We start from the raw sequence: 18,264 nt of genomic DNA, 5'->3' as shown, positions 1-18,264 counted from the left end.
CAGATCCAACGTAATCATGTTATAGATTTTGACGTAATCTCCGGAGGATTAACAAGCAGGGAAACTTAAACTGCCTCAGGCATGAAATTAAATCAGTTTTGATGGCTCTTACGATTGCATTAAATCTCGCCGGATCGTGTTGATGAATGTAAAGTTACGAGTTTCGTTTACCTCCAACCATTTATTCATAAAATGATTTATCAATAATTCCACCGACGAGTCGTTTGATCAATTTTTTTTCTCCCTCAGGCTCCGACAGCAAGGTGTCGGACGTTGACGGACAGCCCTACACAACGTTGCTCTACAGCAACGGTCCGGGTTACATACATCCGCGGAATATTCTACGGGAAGCTGGGAAAGATTCCATTCAGGTAAGGGAGACCCATTCTCATTTTCGTACGCGCGAAAGGTAGTTCGCCAGTGTTTATTGGATCGGAGAATGATCGAGTGGCGAAATCGAGATCGCGTTCGAAAATCCATCACGTACCATAGCTGTTCGTGAAATATTCTGCCAAACACTTCCGACTGCCTAGTGCTTATCCCCAACCATTTTCTCGAGTATCCTGAAATATCGCGTTCGATGGGCGCTAGGAATTTTTAATCTTGCCGTAAAATTAATGAACGGGCTTCACGATCGAGCATGAGGCAAATTTAATTTTGACAAACAGATATACCAAATACACATAATGATTGTGTAATGATATTCTTAGCAGTGCATAAAAATAAAATAATCATTAAATTTAAAAATATTAACAAAGTATAATTTTAATAATAATTTAATTTCAGAAATATATTGCAATTTTAGATATTAAATGGTTTTAAAATTGAATTAATTTTAGAGTTATGTTTTAATTACTTGATAGAATAGATTGCATGTAAGGATATTGGCAGTCTTCGCAAAATGTTTGATTTAATTGAATTTAATTTTTTTATGTAATAAAATTGATTTCATTTTTTTTATAAATTCCATTGATAAATAATTTTTCAAAATTCAAATGGGTGCTAAATTGAATTGTATATGAAGAGAATTTTAAAATGTGACACATGTCTAGTTGTAAAAAGTGCAATACAATACATTGACTGTTTTATTTTAGTGTCATATATTTATTTATATATTTTATTCTATTTGCATTTGTTGTTTATTGATTTTTAATTTCCTTCGCTGACATAGCTTTTCCATAGAATTTATATTTATTTTCGATCGAGTTTATGTTACATTCCACGAACTCGCGTTTTCCCTGCTTTAGTTTTCCACATATCATATGTTTACATAGAGATTTGAATTTATACTAATCTGTAAACAAAAATGTTTTACCATGTGTTTCACAACTATCTGTGTTTTCTCACGTATTCGCCGAGTTTTATATCATTTTGTATTTACAACATATCGAGCAGAGACATTTTAGCATTCACTGAATATTTACGATACGGATATTATTCGACGTCGCTGAGTTACATCGCGGAATATGGGGTAGATCATTTCGCGCTTTATTCGCACTTCGCTTTATATTATCATCCCAAACTCATGCGTACAATAATTTACTCTTCGATGCGGGCAGGTGTGGACATTAACAAATTTTACGCGTAAATCTGGCACGCCGTGTATAATTATGATTTTACTGCCTTATTTAAATATAATGTATTATACCACTATGTCATTACGATACTAACGTAAATTAATCTTGATTAACAGAGAATATAATTGCCTATAATATATTGAATAATATATTATATTTCCTTCATTTCATACAAATTTTCTTTTTCATAAAACATCTTGTTACATTGCGATTGTTTAAAAAATAATTAGAACGATGTCGAGATCGAGAAGCTATAAAATTTTCTGAATTCAATTCAGAATGATTTTAGTTGAATTTTTATTTATCGAGATATTTATAATATTACAAATTAAAAAGATTATCTTTCTCATATACTCTATCCAAAGTTTGTTATTGCGTATTTGCAATATTAAAATCCTGCTCTTGAGATCACAAAGTAACAATTCGTACAATCTTTTCGCTCACAGCATCCGCTCTCGGAATGCATTGAGCAAAATTCATTCTAAAGTTATAAAGGTATCATCTGCCGGTGTGATTCTCGAGTATGATTATTCAATTCCTCGGAATGCTCCGTCAGAGTGAATCGTCATAAGCGATAAGTAATTCGGGAAAAAAGTGATTAAAATTTGGATGACTATTGGGGCGATAAATTACGTTGAACTCTCTGTCCTCTTTCACCGATGATTTTATAAGTTGCAAGAAGGAAAACGATCAAGACATTTCATCACCTTAAATTCAAGTGATAGTTGAATGAGAACATTATAGAAGAAAGTTAGCTAAAGAATTATTATTGTGAGAAAAATATGTACACGGAAAGAACGATTATATGAAAATGTAGTAAAAATTTAAATGTATACAGACTTGAAAATAATTTTGTTGAATCATCAAAATAATTATTTAAGAACTTCAAACATGGTAAGCAATGCCAAAAGTTTTGACATTTTAGCAAGTTTAAGCATCTTATATAATTATTTTGATAATTCAAACAAATATTTTTAGATCTGTATTTAATTACATTTTTTAGATACTACTTTTGTTTAGTAAAATCTTTCTACATATAATAATTGCTTAAATCTGCAAATTTTGCAATATTTTTTAATACTGGCATCTGTCAAATACATTTTTTTGACTTTTATTCCACATAGATCTTGAGAGATTAATAATGATAGTGATAAGAAAACAATACATTTTAATAATATTTGAATAAAAAAGAAATTTAAATAATCTTAATTAATCTCTTTGATTTATTTTCAATATTTTTTTTTGCATATTGCGTAAGACCTGTTAAGAAAATTTAATTTTAAGGCTCGTGTAATTAAATAATTAAAGAGCCATCAGCCACACATATCGCAGTTTGCAAGTTAAACAATTTTTTATTAATATGAATCGTGCTTTTGTGAATAGTTCTGTTGTTTGACTATTTGAAAAGTTGCGTTGTAATCTGCATGCTTTGCTGCATACGATACAATACCATGAGTGCATAGTTTGAGCTAGGATAGTATCTCGTAATATTGCTACGATAGTGCCACGTAGACCCTTGTTCGGGCGCGGTCGCATTTTCTATCATGTAAACGTAAATTCACATAAATCGATATCACGCGGAACAAGAAGTGTCCGTATTTTACGAGAGGAGATTGTTCCCATTTTATGAGAATATGATTTACACGATGAATGTCAGGTATGCATTAAGCGCGTAAATCTGGCTCCACCAGTCGGTATTAGCAGCAAATCTCGTGACCATAATACAAAGTACATACGCAGTAAACGTGCATGCGATAGTTCCAAAGTAAACAGTGACCTAATTTCCGATCGAACAATTTATCTCGAGAATATGAAGAGAATGACTTGTAGTTATTGTCCATCTCCGTAACCTGATCTTTAAATGAATTATTGAATTATAATAAAATTATATAATGCGAGATGGCAAGATTAATAATGCTATTGAAACAATATAATGCGAATTTTTATAATTTGAAATTAGTTATATTATTTAAACATCTGAAAATTAAACATCTTCATTGTAAAAGTAAAATTCAATAAATTGTAAAATTATCCCGTTGATTATATGAAATGCTTCAAATTTCCAATCAAGAAATGCTTGTATGACTAAATGATGAACAATGTTTCTCGTTACTCATTTCTATCTCTGTACTTTAATCTGTGAAAATTTTGTTTCGTGGCTTATAATGCGATGACAAAATGTTCTTCCTTTTATTTTTTGCTAACAAAAAATACTGCCATGATATCATGCTAATTATGGAAATAATTATCGTATCGTTAAAGCAAGCTTGAAATATATTTATTTTATAAAAATGTTCTATGTCCTGGAACTGGACTTATCTATCCTCGCATTTTATATGTACCGACACGGTGTAATAAAAAGCAGGTACGTAATAAAAGCAGGTACCCATCTCAGTGATTTATGCCTGCAATTACATGCTGGGAGTTAATGCTTCAGATATCCAGGACGAATTAAACACCGTGCCGAGCTGATATCGAGCTATTTAGTAGACGTCGACTCCCTTCGTTCGCGCGATATAGCGCGCAAATTAATGAGAATTTTTCAGCTTCGATAACTCGCCCGTTTCGCGTTGCGCCGTTTCTTTCGCCCTCGTATTATGCCCTGCACTCCTCTGCATTCCTGAAGCGCAAACTGGTACAAATCTGTTCCGCCCCGCACGATCGACTTCACCCGGTTCGTAAGGGTGTTCACCCCGCATGAAATATCCGCCTCTTGTAAATGTCTTAAAACAATCCTTTTTACTCTTTATTCACGCAACCAGAATTTTTTGTCTCGTATAACAACATTCGCTAATGAATACTCCTTTTCATTTTTATCAGGATATTATTTTATAGAAGAAGGAGAGAGATAGAGAGAGAGAGAGAGAGAAGCAAAAATAAAAAATTCCAAGCTTCGAATGTGACTTTAATATTTTTCCAAAAAATATTGAGGTACCTTATAATATATATATTTTATAATACATATATATATATATATTTTTTTTTATAATATATCTTATTCATTGTAATATAAACTAATCTAAAATATTTTTGATTTTACGACAGTTTATATTATAATAAATGTATGCATAATAAGCGAATTCATAATTCTATCTAATCTGCCACAGCGTTAGATGTTTGTTTAATAAATTTAACGGTTTCAGCCATTATTGCTTTTGTATCTGATTCTCTTGTTTATCTCGGTAAGCGCTTAGTGTCCTGATCCATTCCATAGATTTTGTCGCCGAGAATAAAATGCACGAGGTATGCTTTGCTCTGCGTTTTATATATCTCTGAGTTTTCGTATTACCCAATAGAAATACCGAAGTCGGGATGTACTGATGGCGGATAACGCTAACCCCGTACGATATTTAATGCTCTCCCGACGCACCATAATTCCTTAAGACGCCACTTCTCCAGTTACATCCTGCTTCAATGGACTCAGCAATTCGATGTTGCTTTACGCTTAAGCAATCATCGTCGCTGGCAGGATTTCTCTCAGGAGGACGCGTAGTAGGATTTAAGAGATGCGCGAACATCGGAGGAATTTTTATCTATTTATTTTCAACGCGACTATTTGCCTTACGATTATTCCTGGACAAGTGCTTTTCGTGAGGAAGATACTCTTGGAATTTTTCATATAGAATGTCACAGAATGACAACCGAAAGTTGCTAAAATTAAATAGCTGTTATCTTGTATAATGAAATGTAAAATGAAATGAATTAAATACTTTTCTGTAGAGGAAATTATCGTTTTTATTGGCGCGAAAGGAATATACTTACATTTTTAAACTCATAAAAATAAACGTAAAAATAAGCGTAAAAAAACCGAAAATTTATCTAATTGCATGACTATATGATATTCATTCAGAAAATTTCGGCATAAATAGACATAAAAAATAGGAAATATGAGTCATTTTTTTCGCTCTAGATTGAAAATTTGCTCTGGTTTTATTTTTATATCAGATTCGTATTCAGTGATTCAAAATACATAAAAATAGCTGGATCTCCACCCCAGCACAGTAGTACTTTTTTTTTGTAGGCCTGTGTAATTTATCCATCTTATATTTATTATTTGCAACATTAAGTTTATCTTTTGCTCTCTTTTCTCTCCTCCTTCTTTTGACAAGTTTATAATAAGAATAATGTTTCTGTCTAGTTTCATATATTTCTTAGAAGAAGCACAACGTTCTTTGTACTATTCTTACGGATATTCAATGAATATAGCGCATCCCTTTTGCATTCTTGTCAAGACTAGCAATGCTTTCTGTGAAATTATTGATATTTTGCTTTTGATGCTGAATATCTTTTGTATGAATAGTTTGCCTCTGATCTTAGCTGGATCGAAAGCTGTTATGATATTTGAAAAGAAATATTGAATATAGAAATATTTAATGATTTTACCTAAATCATGTGATTCAGAGAATGTCCAACTAAGGTAACTACATCCAATGCTTTTAGAACTACACTTTCCGATTTGTATTGTAAAAGAGAAAAAAAAAGAAGGAAATCCATCTTACTGAGTGTTCGCGACGCGAGAATAAAAATAAATCTAAGATCTTTCTCATTTAACATTTATTAATGTGTTACAAATTGATTTTGATTGAATTAATTGTAATTTCTTTTCCAACTTTTGATCATCGGGATATAAATTCTAAAAAAAGATCAGAGAAAGATAAAATAAGCGTTTTCGCATCGTCATCAACGTCATTCCAGCCATATTCCTAGCACTTGTTGTGTCTCCTACGGGCATAAAGTTTTGTTCCATCCTCATTGCTCAAAACCACTTCTTCCCGTGTCTACTCCAGGACATGCCGTGGCCTTTCATCCGCGGCGAGATCGCGGCAAAGGGTCTACGGTGTCTCGACGAGAAGGAAATATTGTGAGAGAATTCCTTTTTTCGTCGTAACAGTGCGCCTCATTTGAGCCGCACAACGTAGCCGCAGGCGGAATAAAATGCAAAGAGAATTGCAGTGGGTCGTAGTTGAAATTCACGGCGATATCTTTTCGAACCAGCTGTTTTAATTTTATTCTCGTTTTAATTCTAAAATGTGCGCCGTTTCCGTTGGAGGAAGTTCAATTTTAAAGCAATACGAATTACAGTGAGATAAAGAAGAACAGTATTTTCTGCCAATCCTTGGACTTTACTGATTTTGTAGATTAGAAATTGTAGATTAGAAATTACGGAAATGTAACAAAATATAAATATAACAAAAAACTAAGTAAATAAATAATCTACTTGAACAAATTGTCGATAAAATATTGAGTATCGATATTAAAGACATTTTTGAAGTTAAAGTTACGATTTTTTCAAATTAATTTATTAACTTTTACCCTTCCAGGTACAATTTGGTGTCTCATTTATACTAGGAGGCACTAGAATCCGTCTATTTTTTTTCAGAAAATGATTAAAAAAATCTCTAAAAATTCACCAATATACTTTCAACATACTTTCTAGAATAAATATTGGCACTTCATTTTGGAAAATAATAAAGTGTAGTATAATTTATAATTACTGAAAGACGTAAAGAAACTTGCACGAACAGGAATCGCTCGGTAACTAGTGATCCCCCTTAGTAGGGTAAGGGTTAATTTTATATTGCAGTGTTATTTTTATTGTAAAGCATGATATTTAAACAGTATAATTTACATCATATAAAGTGTGCAAAAATTAATTCTTTCTTATTTTTATTTTATTTTATACGCAGAACGTAATTGTATCATTTCTGCAATTTTTAAATATAAAACTGAATATAAAAATTAACACAATTAAACATTTTTTTCAGTTTATTAATTGCAGAATGAAATATATTTTTATTAATATAATGTTAATTTTATTCTCTACTTTTAATTACATAATATTTTAATACAAAAATTTCTTTCGTATTTTATGAGTTAGATTACATTCATGAAATATATTCCTTGTACATAAAAAAATATAAATGTATTTCTCTAGGGAAATAAATTGTATGTTTCTACGTGCGATTCACAGAGTGTGCACATATAATACGTATCTGTGACAATTCGATGTTTCCCGCTATAACATTTTTTAAATTTAATGTTAAATACCTTGAAAGTTTATACTGCTGTTTTACTACTGTATTTTATATAGCCGTAGTTATAAAAGCGGCCTCATTAAAAAATAATGCTCCGTTATATTCAACAACTACGATATAGTATTCTTTCATAAAATGATGATGTCTTGAACATTTTTTAAACAAAATCCTTTCATTATTTTTAGTAATTCATTGTTTGTGTCAGAATAGTATAGATCGTATTTTTAAATTATTTATATACCAATTTATCAAGTAACATCAGTTCCTCTTTTACGTTCCTTTTATTAATGTGTTTTCATGTGACCATAGTTTTTACCTTGCTAAATAGAATATCTAAAAATGATTTCAAATGAAATGTTCGAGAGAAATCGGGACATAAGGTAACTTAAAGATGTCATACAAAGATGTCTTTCAGATAGTTTTATAAAATGTCTTTGAAAGTTTCTAAGGTTTTTCAGTTCAAAACATTATAATATTCTCTAAGTTTGTATTTTTAATGTTTCAAATATTTTTTTTATTATACGACATATAAAATTACAAATAAAAATTCAACTTGAATTCTAATTCTAAAGTGAACTAAAGGATATATTTTATGTATTTTTTAATAAAATCAAAAATTACTGATTTTCCTATATTACATTTAAAAGTAACTGTAAATACAAAAAGTTTGGCGGTGATGAAAACTTGAATAAAAATTGATTTTAATAATTATTGATAAAAATGATTATGATTTTTTGCAGAGATACATCCTTAATACGATTTTTCATTATCATTAATATTCGGCAAGAAATAAATGTGAATATAAATTTTTTATTCTGCTTTCTCCCTATAAACATTAACTTAAAAGTGATTTATCTCAATCAATTAAAATTCTCCTAAAATTCTTCATTCCGTTTTTATTTTACAAATTAGCACTGATCGTCTACGAATTTATGATCTATCACAGATTCAATCATCTATTTGCATTCTTATCAATCCTATCAAATTTTCTACAAGATGCACCGGGAAGCTTCGTGCAATCTCTCCCTTTCCCCCCATCCGATTTAGGTACAGTAATTGCATCTGTAACGACTATAATTACAGACGGCAGGCGTGCCGAGGGCGTGGGCGACGCACGGGGGTGAGGACGTGCCGGTGTTCGCCGTTGGGCCCCTCGCGAACGCCCTGTTCTCCGGTAGCGTCGATCAGAGTTACATCCCGCACGCGATCGCCTATGCTGCCTGCCTGGCCCATCATGCCAGCCGTTGCTCCCGGGATTCTACGAACAACGCGAATGCCAGCGACACAATGAACGCCGCACCGATAAGCTGTCCCTCGGCAGAGCCGAACAGCGCGGCGATATCCAGCGACGTAATGAATGACCGCATGCGAAATCCACCCACAAAATCCGCCGGTGGTCCCTGCCGTTCATTGGCTGGCAGCCCTTCGCTGCTGCTGATGCTGTTGCTGCTGTTGCTGCTGCTGGCGCCATTGATGCCTCTGATACCCGTCGTTCTGCTGATTCCCCGGTGTCCCTTCGAAAGGACGAGTTAATGCGCTCCTTTCTTCCGTGTCCGAGGAGGAGAGCGGTCTCCTGTGTGACGTCAGCGGTACATGACAGCGTGGAGAAGCCACTGAAACGCCGACGTGGAGTAACGGTCGATGGAGCGACCGCAGTGTAAATTTGACAGGACGCGGATCTTCGAGAGTGGCTTACTCCGAACGAGTAGTGATCGCATCTCTCAGTGAACCGTTAAATGGATGGTTTGCTCAACATCCATACGCTGCGAGGGTCACTGAGTGTTGATGCAGCGCAGTGTAACGTCATGGTACAGCGCGGAGAGTCCTTGGAAAGGCTTTCCGAGAGCGACTTAATAGGAAGGATCCGTCACGAGAGTTTGCCCGAAGAAAAGTGTATTTGCATCTCTTTACGTAAGAATCGGCTGACAAATTGACCAATTTATGTACGATACGCCGCGTAACATCGGTGAGGTAAACGACGCGCGTGGCGTATCACTTCTTAAAGTTCTTAGTTCTCTCATGCATTTTTAATCTCATACCTCTGAACATTGCAATCGAGTACTTTTACTTTATGTATAATAGTTTAATTGATACAAGTTCTTGTTTGAGGGATTACCTAAAGTTCTATAAACTTCTACGTTAATGACTAAAGCCCTTTCAATAAAGAGCATCAATGGTTGGGATCTTTAGGAGAAGAGTCTCTTGTTCAAGAACTTTTAGGAATTAAAATCATAACGTTTTTTAATATATTTCCTTATTATTCCTTGTTATTATCTCATCATATACTTAGTAAAAAATAATTATGTTCTTTTTTTTTAAATTGTATTCTCAGGTATTTTTCTTTTTAGTTGAAGAAAGTAAATCTTTGCATGAGAAGATTAATTGCATTGGTCGATTCTCCGAAATGTTTCGAAACTGTTGCTACTTTCTGCAGCTATATTTCTTTCCCTCAATTAATTTAGAATGAAATATATATTTTAACAAAGATATATATATATATAAAAGATTTTGTTAGAATTAATAGATTTTTTAAAGCAATTATATCTTGAAATCTATAAATATTGTTCAAACAAAATTTTGTTAAAGTAGCAGTTAAAGTAGTTTCTTGCTAACAAAAAAGAGAGGAGAAAATCAACTTTGATTTATAATTAATCAAAGAATCTGTACAAAAAAATAGCAATGTTTCCGACACATTTCGTATATCTCGAAGATTCATTCGCCTATCGTTCTAGTGGCGACTTACCATAATCCCCGTAAGCATGTTTCGGCTTCTTGCCGTACAGTAAAGCATGTTACAACGAATCGATAACGGCCAACCTCGCCGATCTGACTAGATATAGACTGTTCAATAAACAGGCCGTAAAGCAGCTCTCGAATCGTGAGACTTCCGAAGTAGAATAAAATGTAAATATATATTAAGAATGAAGCAGACAATGTATAAATATGAAACACGCGTTCACACATCGAATGTAAACTACAGGTAGGATTTAATCGAGAAGGACTTCTCATCAACGCACGCTGACACGCTATTCTTATCATCGTTATTTAATTTTTGTTCTCTTTGGGTAAGATTATTTTAACTTAAACCAGAAATATTTATAACACGGATTAAACGATTTGTCAAGAAATTTATTTCGCACTGAGCGGTTGAAAGGAAAAGGTGAAATTTTCGTACTTTATGTATGCCACGCTGCTTTGCCTACATCACTTTTATTTCGAGCTTTTCACAACGTAGAGTAGCTTTTAAAAGCGACTTTGTCACAGTGGGAATTAGTCGTGCACTTTTGTCTTGACAGTTCGTCGCTCTGTTTCCCAGATTCATCCGCTTCGATTATTATTGAATAATCCACCAGCGCCGTCTTTTCGAGTTCATTCGTAATGTATCACGATATCGCGCTGAGTGAGAAGCGGAGATTTACTGGCGATGCGTTCATGTATTTGTGACTAGTTCTGAGGGAATTGCAGCTGCGCAAGCTGAGAGTCCCTTCGCCATTCAATTCTCCAGAATCCATTCTCACGAGAAGCGTTTCCGTTTCCATTGCAGTTTTGATGGAGCCGTGCAAATTTTATACAGCGTTTCGGCCATATTTGCAAACGGTTCTAAGAGATGATTTGCCTTTTACGTGCTGAATCGTGACTTTGATTTATAACCCCTTGGCTAAATTGATGAATTAATTGCGCCAACAAATCGCTGTTTTAGCTGTTTTAACTGGCAAGCAACTGGCTAATAAAGTTAAAACCACGTGTGGAAAAATAAAAATGCCTATTGTTTATCTCGAGCATGAAAAATTAAAGCATGAAAAGCTATCTTGCAAATAAATGCGTAAAATAATATATTTGAATTTTATTCCAAATTATTGTGTTTTTCATGGGATACAAAGTACTTGAAATGTTTGCTTTTAATAATTTGCGTTTAATAATTCGCCTTTTATCCAGTCTGTTTTAGACAGCGAAAATATTGATTAAGTAATTGTAACAGATTGCTATTGCGAATTTCTCTGATATAATGTTCGCCGAGTTTAAATCCTTCTTTCAGGTTTATACCGATGGAATTTAGTAATTTTATGCAGGAAGAGAAGAACGCGAATGTTAAAGAATTGTTCCTTTTCAAGAATAATACGTACGTTGAATACGAGAAGTGGGAGATACCTTTGTAAAGGTGCGCACATTCGTCAAGTAATATTATCTCGTTTTCAATTTTACCATATCGCGTGTATTCTTGAACAGTTATGATTTTTCTACTCATGAAAGATGTCTTGGGGCTACAGTTCTTCTCATAATGCTCGCAGTCGGCAAAGACATTGGCAAGATAGTTGCAACGAATCGCTATTTTTGTTTCTCCATCAGACATGCATCTGACTTAAAATTTTACAGCAAGGATAAAGGTCAATATCTTTCACTAAGAATAGCTTATTTCTATGGTACTCATTTTATGCAGGATATGAAAACCGTAAGATATATCTCGCAAAACGCACATATGTCTTTATTTCACTTCCGACTTTTACATGCTTCCCGGAACGTTCAGGTCAGTCTCAAATTTGTAGAAAAATGAAAACGTAACGTGCGTAATGTAGTACAACGCATGTATGTATATATATGTATATGTATATACATAGCACATATATATTATGCATGTATATGTATAGCAGCCTGGAGATGGCTGGAGTTAAATGACGATGGGGACTTTAACAAAGTAAATTCATCCTCAGAACGACGTCATCTTTACGATCACGCGACGCGTGACAAAAAGCTGTGCGATGTTCTATGGGCAACGTAAATTCTGCGCGCATCTCTCGGTTAGATAGACGCTGTAAAATAGTTATAAGAACAACGAATGGGACTGAGCGTACCTCTCTTCCGCGTGTTGGGGCTAGAATGAACAAATATCTACTTATTATCCCGCTGCGAATTATCGACATATTCGCGCAGTTTTCATGGGCTAGAACGAGTTTTTAATTATAAACGAAATGAACATCTCGACGAAATAGAAGACGGATTGCAGGAAATTGAAAACTGAGAATTATATCCGCCGTATCGTTGTTTAGATGAGATCGGGAACATAAATGTTGCATTGTTGATATACGTTTTAATTACAATTTAATAAAAGAGGTACGTTGCAACATTCCTTATCAAAAAATAAGCTAATTTATCCCATGAAGCGTAAACAGTTTTCAAGCTTTGATCTGATAAGCCGATTTTGATAAACTCACATCGAGATTACAAATAAATCTTATATCTCAGTTAGTCATTATAGAGGAAAGTCGTAATATCGATATCGGTTTCTTAAAAAGATATTTCTTTATTTTTTATAAATTAAACATTTTTAAGTACTGGTTACTATGACAATTACTATTTACTATGTCAGCTTTGGGGCTCATTTTATTATATACATTAATTTTTATTTGTCTTATAAAAAAGTTAATTATTGCAAAATTCCAAAAAGTATTATAAAAACTGCTATATCATTTGATAGAAGACACTTTCTAATTTATATTTTAAAAAAAAGTTTATTTTTAGTTTGTGTTCAAGAAATATAATTTAAAAATATAATCTAAAAATAAAGTATAACGGTGATTTTCCTCTACAACATGAAAATTTTAATTTATATCATAGTTACCTACGTGTTTTCTAAAATTTAGCTGCACAAAATAGCGTCTATATTTTGGCAAAGCAGAAACTTTTTATGGAAGGTATTCTTTCATTCATACATGTTCCTAATATTAATACTTCTAGAACTTCCATAAAGTAATAAAAATGACCGATTTTTAATGCAGTTTATTAAATTCATAACGACATGTTTTTTTAAGATTTTTCGTGATTTTTGTTGCAATATATGAATGATTAAATTAATTAATTTATTTCTTCTCTTTACATCTTTCTTTTTTCAAAAATATATAATATACATTAAATAGTATTAATAAGTATAATATAATATATATTAATCTCTATTTTAGTGTTAAACACTGTATACTCTCTTATTATAATTATTATGTATAATTTGAAAGATAATATTTTATGCATTATATAAATATATTATTTTGCAAAATAACATATATAGGCCGGTCATAATTCTTTTTTTTTTTAAGATTGTCTTATGATATAAATAATGTTTTAAAATGTTAATTCGGTTTTGTTTGATTGTCTTATGATATCTTAAGACTATATATTTATTTGAGATAGTTTTAAATGTAAGAATGAACTAATACCATTTATATAAGTTTTTTTGCACCATTTATTTACTGTTTATTGTCGAAAAAAAATTGCTTCTGCTTTGCACATAAAGTTTCAAGCTTTTAAACTGGTTATGAATAACGAATGAACATGGTAATTGCTGTGCTTTCCTAGCTTTTCAACGGCTCGAGACTTTATAGCAAGATTTATTGAATGCAAGATATCGAGATAACAATGACTTACGACAGACGGATAAATGTACTATTCACGCTGGCGCATAACATAAAACTGAAAACACAAGTAGTAAACGATTGTAATAAACCCAAAAGAATAAACTGATTTACAGGCAGGATACACACAAAGACGACGGTATTTGTACATGGTATTTGTTAAACGCCATACAATTTGACTGTACATTTCTCTGCCTCACATTCGTGCCATTTAAAATTACAGTTAAAGTTTAATCTAGGAAATTACTAACAAGTGCACGTTTTAATTGCTCTGTGTTCTAAGCAAGTTGTACATTGCGAATTATTTGAACTTTAAATCGAGGCAGCGCAGAAATGCATTTTCCAAAGTTGTCCAGTTGTAATCCTACTGACGACAGGCTTATCGAATTACGTACGGAATCACAAAAGATTTTGATGTTTCCGATATTAACATCGTATTAATATAAAGCTGATCCTCTTTTGTGGAAAATAGTTTTCGTTAATGATAATTATATCAGAGAGAAATTACGATAGCGTTTTATTAATATTTAAATATGTAATAATGATGCTAATATATTTATCACAGACAAAATTACACATATTACAGCATTAAATTTTCCATTTTCTAGTTGAAACACATTGCTAGTCACCAGTCGACTTCTGATTAATTTTAGTTGCAAATAAATGAAAATATGTCAATGTATCGCATAATCCAAATCGTTTAATCACCAACATGTGACACGTGGTACTCAAACCGTCAAGCATTTAAGCCGAGCTTACAATTCGAAGGACTTATGTTTAAATAGAATTCTAGCGATCGTGCGATGGATCACATGAGACCAAATTACAACGAGAGAACGCGGTATGACTTCACCGATCTATATATTTCTTGTAAAGAACATCAACACGAATTATTACTGTAATTATTATTGTAATTTATAATAGATATCTGTATACTATTGTTTCATAAAAAAAGAAACTACAAAACATCTGTGTATTTGTATCCTCTCACTTTATATACTTCCTTTCTTTTATATTTTGACGGTAACGAGAAAAAGGGAAGCATACACAGAAAGAACGACTTTGCTGAAATATTCAAAAATTTAGCGATCTGTGAAAATAATTTTGTTAAATCATCAAAATAATATGTAGAATATTCAAGCTTAATGATCAATATTGCAAAAAAATTTGACATTCTAGCAACTAGCTTAAATGTCCTATATAATTATTTTAAAGGTTTGATAAAATTATTTATTATATATATATATATATAAATCTGTATCTAAATTTTTAGATACTTGAAAATTATTTCCTTGTACAGTCTCAACTGAAAAAATGTATATATGCAAAATGCAAATATATGAAAATAACATCATCAAATATGTATTAACGCCATTGTATATCTTATCAAGACGTTTTTATTGTTTGGTTATATAAGCAAACAAAAAAGATGAAACTAAATATTATAAGACTAATTGTAGGGATAAAAAGCTATAAATCTATTTACGCAAAGAAAGAACGGTTTTGCTCAAAATTTAGCTAAATATCTAAAAATTTAACTAAATACAGATCTAAATGATCGAAATTCTTATAAAATTATTTTGACAGTTTAACAAAGTTATTTTCAGATTTATATTTAGCTAAATTTTTAGATACGTCAGCAAAATCTTTTCATGCGTGATACCACGATTGAATGCGAGAGAGTCGTAATTCAGGATAACAAACGAACCAATAATCTTTTTATTTCTTTAGATCACGTATTTTGATCGATAGTCGTACGATAAAATACCTTGATTCTTTTCTCTATCGTATTATATGATTGTGTGAAGGGTTAAACAGTGAACGCAACATAAATCCATGCGCGAAGTACCATAAATCATAACGTTGTATTATGATTACGTGCGAGCATTATTCCGTAAGTGGTATATAACTCATTTGCTCTCAAACATATCACGAGCGCTCATAGATCTTTCGTGGTTCTCCACTAATGCGGCCTAGGTGTTGTTGGAGAAGCGCTCTAGACAGTTATCTGCAAAGTTTCAGTTATCTGCCGGTATGCAACCGATGGAATATCCACGGACGAATCTTGTCAAAATTCTTTTCTCAAACGTGTCAGGAGAAGATTAAAATGGTATGACAGTCGATTTAGCTTTAAATTCTTTGAATTCATACTTTAGATTGATCACATTTTTCACCATCATGTTCTTTCGTTGACTCGAAATTATTTTATTTAATCAGAAATATAATTCCATTTTAGTTTGTCTGATAACATCTGTGTAATTACATGATCATAAAATTATGAAAAAGTCAATGAATATTACATTGAATTCCGATAAGAAAGGAAAAAAACTATTTTATGTTTTGTAAAATTTTTATGTTGGTAAAATTACAAATCTTTTTATTATTAAGTTTTATTATAATTCTTATAAAGAGGTTTCGAGTTTCCAATTATAGACTTGTTAAAATAAAAACAATTAATTTGTTTTGGCGCGTTGTGTATATTTTATAATTTCAGAATGGGACATTACATAAATATATCAAGTATCAATTTAAAAAAAAAACTTATTAAAAAGTATTAAATTATATTAATACATGTAAAACAAATACCTATAAAATAAATATTAAAGCTCAACAATAAAAATATAGAAGCACATAAAGAAATTATCATTTATTTAATCAAAATATGGTCCAATTTGCCTTCGATTGCAAAATATAAGTGTTTAATAATAATAATAACGATGTTAATAGGTGAAAAAACAAATTAACACATTAAATTCAAACTGTGATATAAATACTGCTGATTGTAACATGTTTACGATTGACATGGTTCGCAAAATCAAGATTGATTCTTGTTTTTTATATATGTGCTTTGCCTAGATGTTTTAAGAAGTCTCTTCTTTTCAACTGAACTTTTGCACAGTTTATCTTCTCTCTTTTTCTCTACAATGTAAAACGAGAAAAAGGAGAAAGATTAACCATAAAGGAGTTTAGCTAAAAAGAATAGGCCTATCTTCTCTTTGACAATTAAATTGCTGATTTCTCACTCCTAATTTGGATGTAATAATCACGACACGTCGAGACACCAAGAAACGATAATAAATACGACTACTGAATAGCGTAATAGTAGAAGCCTTCTTGGAGACTCTTGAATGAAAACTACTGGCAATGGAAGTGTGTCATCTTAATGTAACAATCTTCAATCTACATTTCAGAGTAACAATCTTCTTAATGTAACAATCTTCAAATAACGATGTGATACATTAAATCGTAGCACTACCTTTGAAACTTTAGAAATGGCACGTTCAGTAACTCGTGTAGTTTAGGAGGAATTGCATCCTGTTACATGTCCGCAGCAGAACTTTACGAGGCTATAAGCGTGTTAGACGATTAAACTGCCTTACTCGAGAAACAAACTATTTGGAAATATAAAGCTTATCTATTTAAGATGACCAAAAGATGTTGTTTACTTTAAAATAATTGAATATTCTGATATTTTGTTTTTAGTTTCTATTGAATGTATCAGGTACTGGAAAATTCCTGTACTCATTTCTGTATAATTGTTTTTCAATGTTCATTGACTGCATTTTCATTTTAATAAACGTTCCTAGGAGATAACTTCTCTTGGGATATAAATATAAAGGAGCTTGTGTGATGATGGATAATGTCCCTCTTTGGCAATGGACAATTTAATAATTACGATTGAGAACATTACTCTCTCTTTTTTTTTCTCTTTTTCTTCAATCAAATAATGTAATTAATAAAGTATCTTTGTGGTAGCATTTATATTGATATTAAAATTAAATTGATTATTCTAAATAAAATATATTTTATTAAGCCATAATATATCGTAGATAGTTGAAAAATAAAAAGTCTGATGACTTATCAATGATAAACATTTTGAGTCTACACAATAAATTACAAATTAAAATTAAAGTAACATATTTTATATATTCATATTTACTCCGAAATCTAATATTATATATAATAATATTGTAGATTTATGTTTGTCGCGCTTTCATATTCATTTTTCAACGATATATTATATAATTTAATCACAAATGTATCTCTAATGTTAAAAATGCGATACTACATTTTATTCATAAAAGTTAAAAGTAAAAAAATATTAATTAATATAAAGAAATTAATATAAAGAAATTAATACAAGATGGAATAAGTTATTGTTATTCTCGGTTTAAGTTTTAGATTATCTCAATAGAAGTTATAAATGTAATAATATCGAAGGAATGTTTTTAAAGAGAAATGAGGTGTAAA

General features: G+C 31.6%; 1 protein-coding gene across 2 annotated transcripts in view; it reads left to right on the top strand.

Moving 5' to 3' along the window:
- LOC105150895 (alkaline phosphatase) overlaps positions 1-14,979 on the top strand; it is a 222,590-nt gene extending 207,611 nt beyond the window's left edge. For both annotated transcript variants that reach the window (XM_011064273.2, XM_087412896.1), the window contains exons 8-9: positions 250-371; positions 8,696-14,979. In XM_011064273.2, the coding sequence (XP_011062575.1) occupies positions 250-371; positions 8,696-9,145 (572 nt within the window). In that variant the 3' untranslated portion in view covers positions 9,146-14,979. The remainder of the gene's footprint in view (positions 1-249; positions 372-8,695) is intronic.
- The last annotated feature ends 3,285 nt before the right edge of the window (positions 14,980-18,264 follow it).

Source organism: Acromyrmex echinatior, chromosome 13 (assembly GCF_024713525.1).
Source record: "Acromyrmex echinatior isolate Ae372 chromosome 13, ASM2471352v2, whole genome shotgun sequence".
Taxonomy (NCBI): domain Eukaryota; kingdom Metazoa; phylum Arthropoda; class Insecta; order Hymenoptera; family Formicidae; genus Acromyrmex; species Acromyrmex echinatior.
The sequence above is the reverse complement of the archived record's forward strand: the minus strand, read 5'-3'. Positions and strand labels throughout refer to the sequence as shown.